We start from the raw sequence: 7,418 nt of genomic DNA, 5'->3' as shown, positions 1-7,418 counted from the left end.
AGGATGACCGAGATGCTGATGCCAGACCGTGGAAGAGGCACGAGCAGAGACGAACGCATGATGTGAGTTCGGAACTGACAACGAATACAATCCCCCCGAGCTTGGACCTTTAAGAAGAACCACCTGTGTGGTGGAGTCCTTCACAACAAAAAAACTAGGATGAAATTCAAAATAGCAATTATTATCTTTTGTAAAACGATTTAAAGATAATAAAGAGACCGACAACTCAGGAACATGTAAGACACTAGATAATTTTAATGGTTTAGTGACCGAAGAGATAACTGCATGACCCACACGCGAGATTGCCAAACCTGTGTCATTACCCACTCTCAGAACATCATCACCGTGATATTCTTCGGCTTGCGAGACCATGCCGGAATCCGGTGTAGCGTGCGTGGAAGCGCCCGTGTCCGGCAGCCAAGACGTCACTGCTGGTGTCGCGCCTCCGTCTCCAGCGACTGCCATATGCGTTGATGGTGGCGGCTCGGAGTATCTCCGGTAGCTGAAAGCGGCGGAGTGTCCTTGCGACCTGCAGATCTGATAATGCAGACCGCCACTCCGACCACGTCCATCGCGGCCTCCTCGCTGGTTGCCATCGCGACCTCCTCCGCCTCGGGACTGACCACGGCCGCCACTGCCCTGATGCCGTTCACCTCGGCCTGCATATAACGTCGAGGGAACACCACTCGCTGTCGCTGGTTGACAGGCCAGGAAGTCATCCGAATGGATGAACTGCTGCGCCTGCAAATAATCCGCCAGTTGCGGGATCGTCACCGGCGTACCGGTGACCGCCAGGGAGGCTGCCATAGACCGGAAGTTCGGTCGCAACCCCCAAAAAACATAGAGGTTCTGCTCTGTTAACGTCAGCGGCCGCCCGGTGAGTGCTAGATCCTCGACCAGATGCTGGGCACGCCCGAGATACTCCGGTGTAGAGCTATCTCCCTGTCGAAGCGATTGAAACTGCCCCATGAGGTTGAGGCAGGGAACCTGCGAGGAAGAGCCGAGCGCCGTCTCCCTGTCTGACCGAGCGTGAGATATATCACCTCCTCCGAGATCGATGATATGAGCAAGGATAGGATGGAAGCATCCTGCTCAATCCACGCTTCGTACGCTGGATTTGGGGTGACGGACGCGTCGTCAGATTGCTCGCTGGTTGGGAGTTCGATCACCGGAGATGGACATGGCCGTGAGCCATCAATGAAGCCGAGCAACTGCTGTCCACGTAAAAATGGAATGATTTGTGTTCTCCAGTATAGGTAGTTCCGATGGGTGAGTTTTAGCGACACAAAGTGGTGCGCACTAGGAAGGGAATTTGGGGTGGTGTTTGGGGAGGAGATGGTGGTGGTCGTGAGTGTACGTTCGGAACTCTGAGACATTTTCGAACGAAAAGATCGAACGAGAGGAAGAGAGAGAAACGGGAAAACAATTGTCAGATTCCTACTGGCTAACTGATACCAGATGAGAATGGAAGACATAATTTCATTCAGTTACAGAATTATGATTACATTAATACACTCATAGAGAGAGAGCTATCTAATAGGCTAGAGACTAGATCACTAACAGAATCTTACATAATTAAGTACATATTAATAACATAGTCTAATACTCCCCCTCAAGCACAAGGTAGGTGTGGAACCACATTGAGCTTATCGCGAAGAGCAGTGAACCGAAGATTCAACTGTGTCACCGTGATGCAAAACGGGACTGGACCCCCATGGCAAATTGGGTACGGATTCTCGTGTCCCGGACTGCACGGGACTCCTATTTGCAAAAGGGAATTGACTTTCATCGAAGCGGACATGGCGACAGATGTAAGTTTTCCCGGTGTTTAGGTCCATGCAGCGGTAACCCCTAAAGGACGGTGGGTAACCTAAGAAGACACATGGACTCGACCGATATTCAATTTTATGACGGTTGTACGGATGAAGGTACGGGAAACAAAGACAACCGAATACACGTAAGTATGTGTAGGTGGGTGGAGACTGATATAACCGGTAGTAAGGTGTATCAAACTGGAGTGAGGAGGATGGTAATCGGTTTATAAGATAAGTTGTTGTTTCAAATGCGTGATCCCAATGTCGTTGTGGGACAGACCGGTCTCGACAATATGCCGATGCCGGCGTTCTACACGCCCGTTTTGCTCATGCGTATAGACACATGATTGCCTGTGCACGATTCCTAAGGAGGTAAACAGTTTATGTAACTTTTGGTATCGCCCCCCCCCCCCCCCCCAAATCAGACTGAATAGACTTGATAGAACGTGAAAACGTACGTTCTACCGTCGCCCAAAAAACATCAAATATTTTGTATATATCGGTTTTGAGTCGTAGAGGATAATACCAACAATAGCAGGTACAATCATCTACGAAGAGTACAAAGTAACGTGAGCCATCCGCGGAAAGAACAGGCGCGGGACCCCAAATATCGGTGTAAATAAGGTCTAAAATATTATTGCTAGATTTAGCTACCCTATCTAACGGGAATCGAGAGGATTTCCCGAGTTGACATGATGAACATAAACCGGGGGTTACATTTTTATTGAATTCAACCGGGCATTCCCGTAAGACACATTTAAGGGCTTGTTCGTGAGGATGACCGAGATGCTGATGCCAGACCGTGGAAGAGGCACGAGCAGAGACGAACGCATGATGTGAGTTCGGAACTGACAACGAATACAATCCCCCCGAGCTTGGACCTTTAAGAAGAACCACCTGTGTGGTGGAGTCCTTCACAACAAAAAAACTAGGATGAAATTCAAAATAGCAATTATTATCTTTTGTAAAACGATTTAAAGATAATAAAGAGACCGACAACTCAGGAACATGTAAGACACTAGATAATTTTAATGGTTTAGTGACCGAAGAGATAACTGCATGACCCACACGCGAGATTGCCAAACCTGTGTCATTACCCACTCTCAGAACATCATCACCGTGATATTCTTCGGCTTGCGAGACCATGCCGGAATCCGGTGTAGCGTGCGTGGAAGCGCCCGTGTCCGGCAGCCAAGACGTCACTGCTGGTGTCGCGCCTCCGTCTCCAGCGACTGCCATATGCGTTGATGGTGGCGGCTCGGAGTATCTCCGGTAGCTGAAAGCGGCGGAGTGTCCTTGCGACCTGCAGATCTGATAATGCAGACCGCCACTCCGACCACGTCCATCGCGGCCTCCTCGCTGGTTGCCATCGCGACCTCCTCCGCCTCGGGACTGACCACGGCCGCCACTGCCCTGATGCCGTTCACCTCGGCCTGCATATAACGTCGAGGGAACACCACTCGCTGTCGCTGGTTGACAGGCCAGGAAGTCATCCGAATGGATGAACTGCTGCGCCTGCAAATAATCCGCCAGTTGCGGGATCGTCACCGGCGTACCGGTGACCGCCAGGGAGGCTGCCATAGACCGGAAGTTCGGTCGCAACCCCCAAAAAACATAGAGGTTCTGCTCTGTTAACGTCAGCGGCCGCCCGGTGAGTGCTAGATCCTCGACCAGATGCTGGGCACGCCCGAGATACTCCGGTGTAGAGCTATCTCCCTGTCGAAGCGATTGAAACTGCCCCATGAGGTTGAGGCAGGGAACCTGCGAGGAAGAGCCGAGCGCCGTCTCCCTGTCTGACCGAGCGTGAGATATATCACCTCCTCCGAGATCGATGATATGAGCAAGGATAGGATGGAAGCATCCTGCTCAATCCACGCTTCGTACGCTGGATTTGGGGTGACGGACGCGTCGTCAGATTGCTCGCTGGTTGGGAGTTCGATCACCGGAGATGGACATGGCCGTGAGCCATCAATGAAGCCGAGCAACTGCTGTCCACGTAAAAATGGAATGATTTGTGTTCTCCAGTATAGGTAGTTCCGATGGGTGAGTTTTAGCGACACAAAGTGGTGCGCACTAGGAAGGGAATTTGGGGTGGTGTTTGGGGAGGAGATGGTGGTGGTCGTGAGTGTACGTTCGGAACTCTGAGACATTTTCGAACGAAAAGATCGAACGAGAGGAAGAGAGAGAAACGGGAAAACAATTGTCAGATTCCTACTGGCTAACTGATACCAGATGAGAATGGAAGACATAATTTCATTCAGTTACAGAATTATGATTACATTAATACACTCATAGAGAGAGAGCTATCTAATAGGCTAGAGACTAGATCACTAACAGAATGTTACATAATTAAATACATATTAATAACATAGTCTAATAATATAGATATAGATAGATAGATATAAATTAGTTCATGATATTTATTAAATTGTATTTTTTTAAATATAAAATTTTCTCATGTTTAGGGATTAAAAAATATTTTAAAAATATTTTTTATTAGTAAGTATTTTTATTTGTAAAATATTTTTAAGCAACCCAAACACTCCCTTAGTCTCTAATAAAATCTGCAAAATAAAAGTCATTTTATTAAGAAAATTAAAACTAATTAAAGTAATGTAATCATGCTATATTTATTTATAACTGTATATTAATTTCATTTTGAAATCATTGGTTCACATCTTTGAAATATTTATTTTTTTCTTTAACTATTATAAACAAAAATTATTATATTTATCAAATTGTATTTAAAAAAAAAAATAACATTTACACATGTTTTGAGGGGTTAAAAAATATTTTAAAATTATTTTTTATTACTAAGTGTTTTTATTTTAAAATGTTTTCCAGCAATCTACACACCCCCTTACCCTCCCATAAAAACTGATAAAGAAAAGTCATTTCATTAAGGAAATTGAAACTAATTAAACTAAATCTAATCATGCTATATTTATGTGTAACTGTATTTTAATTTCATTTTGAAATCATTGGTTCACATATTTGAATTAATTATTTTTTTATTTAAGTAATTTATGATATTTATCAAATTGTATTTTTTAAAATATAGTGTTTTACCCATGAATTTTTTTATTTTTTATTTTTTTTGTTATTATGAATTTAAAATTAAAATAGAAAAAATAAAAACATGTTAAAATGTATAATATAATAATATAGTTGGACTTTTATATATTTGGTCAAGTATCTATTTTCATAACATACAAAATTAAAATTAAAATTTTGTATTGTTAATATAATCTCTAATCATGTACATATTTAGATAAACTTATAGCAAAAATTCATATAATTAAGTTGATTTGTTCCAAATTGTATTTCATATATATTATAATGCTAAAACTATGAATATGAATAATAATAATAATAACTAAGAGAACCGTACTTAGAAATCAATAAAAATTAAAATTCTAAATTTTGTATGAATAAATATAAACTCTAACCGGACGCATATCCTTATATGATTGTATAATATATTGTATATACAAATATTGTGGCAATTACTGTTAAGACTTAGTCTAGGCCTGATATATTAATTTTATTATATTTATTTTTATCTTGTGGCTTAGCTTTTATCTTGTGGTTTAGCTTTTACCTGCTCCCTAATTCTTTGCTGTGTAAAGCTTATTTAAAGCTTGTTCCCGTTTAATGCAATTCAAGTGTTCTCCACTCTCACATGGTATCACAACCATCTCTCTAGTGAGTTTTTTTTTTTCTTCCTCCCTTTCTCCTAATCTCATTAGCCATGGCTGCTGCTACCCAACCCACTATCACACACATTTCCGCCCCTACCCACTTCCCAATCAAACTCACTTCCACGAATTTTCTAATTTGGAAGAAACAAATAGAATCTACACTCATAGGTCTTGACCTTGTGGGTTATATCAATGGTTCCACTCCCGCTCCGGCTAAATTCTCTGATCAAATGCAGACTGTGTTGAATCCTGCGTACAAGGCTTGGTTTAGACAAGACCAAACTGTCTTGAGTGCAATCCTAGGCAGTCTCTCAGACACCTTACAACCAGTCATTTCATCCGCGACTTCTGCATGCGACGCCTGGGCACGACTATCCACCAGTTGTGCTGCTGCCTCTCGGGGTCGCATAGTTTCTCTTAAAACGAAGTTAGCGAAGAACCCTAAAGCCAACCGGTCCATTGACTCGTACAAGAGGGATATGCGAGCCATTGCCGACGATTTGGCTCTTGCCCAAAGCCCTGTTACAGAAGAAGATCTTGTGGTTCATATATTCACGCAACTTGGCGATGAATATAACTCCATAGTTGCTGCTCTTCGCGTCAGGACGGAGGCCATCTCATACAGTGAATTGCATGATGTCCTCACTGATTACGAACGAATATTACAGGATAACGAAGCTGCCTCGACTGTTCATATGCCTACTGCGAACGCTACACAACGGCGGTCCTATGGCCCTGCTGACACTCAGTCTTACAATTCCAATCGCCGTGGCAGAGGTGGTTCTGTCTCCTCTAATGGGCGACAAAAACAAGTAAGGAACAATGGCAACCGTACTGCACGATATTGCAACTACTGCGACTATCCCGGGCATGACACTAAATTCTGCCGGAAGCTTGCCAAATTCCTGAAGGAAAATAATGTGACGGTGCTTGAGCCGCAGAACACTGGGCGTCAATCTCCTACCATCCACTCGACGTCTACTACTGCGCAGCCCACTCAACCGTGGCTCATGGACTCGGGCGCCTCACATCACACTGCGAATGACGCCATGGCTCTGCACACGTTAGCTGACTACACAGGGCCTGACGAGATAATCCTTGGTGATGGTAATTCGCTTCGTATTTCACATACTGGGTCGGTTTCGTTACCTTCAAATTCTCGGTCTATTAGTTTGTCAGATGTGTTGTGTGTTCCAAGTTTTCAAAACAATCTAATTTCCGTGTCTAAACTCTGTAAGACTAACTCCGTTTCTGATGAATTTTTTGACACACATTTTGCTGTCAAGGATCGACAGTTGGGAGCTCCTCTCGTGCAGGGTCCGGTCGTGAATGATGTTTACAGTCTTCCTGTTCAGCAGTCTCAAATTAATGTCACTACCATGTCTTCATTGTCAAAGTGGCATCATCAGTTCGGCCACCCAAATTCTAAAGTTTTAGCCTGCATTCTTCGACATAATAATGTAAGCTTTAAGCCTGAACAACTTAAGGAATTTTCGTGTAATTCGTGCCATATCAATAAAAGTCACAAGCTGCCCTTTTCATTTAGTACCATGTCTAGCACCCGGCCGTTGCAATTAATTTACACAGATGTGTGGAGTTCTGCAACGGTTTCGGTCGATGGTTTTAAATACTATATTAATTTTGTTGACCATTACACTTAATATATCTGGTTGTTTCCTTTAAAGTTTAAATCAGATGTTCATGCGGTCTTCCTTCAGTTTAAACGTATGGTTGAAACATATTTTGACTATAAAATTGTTTCGGTCTTTTCTGATAATGGGGGGGGGGGGGGGGGGATATATTGATTTAACTCCTATGTTTAATAGTCTAGGGATTTCTCACTATACATCTCCCCCTCACACTCCAGAACATAATGGTCCCGCTGAACGCAGGCATATGCATA

General features: G+C 43.5%; 1 protein-coding gene across 1 annotated transcript; it reads left to right on the top strand.

Annotated features, from left to right (window-relative positions):
- Positions 1 to 5,565: 5,565 nt before the first annotated feature.
- On the top strand, positions 5,566 to 7,176 carry LOC109158431. Its single transcript, XM_019306344.1, has one exon. The coding sequence runs from the start codon at positions 5,566 to 5,568 to the stop codon at positions 7,174 to 7,176; it is 1,611 nt and encodes a 536-aa protein (XP_019161889.1).
- The last annotated feature ends 242 nt before the right edge of the window (positions 7,177 to 7,418 follow it).

This window comes from Ipomoea nil, unplaced genomic scaffold (genome assembly GCF_001879475.1).
Source record: "Ipomoea nil cultivar Tokyo-kokei standard unplaced genomic scaffold, Asagao_1.1 scaffold2818, whole genome shotgun sequence".
Classification (NCBI taxonomy): Eukaryota; Viridiplantae; Streptophyta; class Magnoliopsida; order Solanales; family Convolvulaceae; genus Ipomoea; species Ipomoea nil.
The sequence above is the reverse complement of the archived record's forward strand: the minus strand, read 5'-3'. Positions and strand labels throughout refer to the sequence as shown.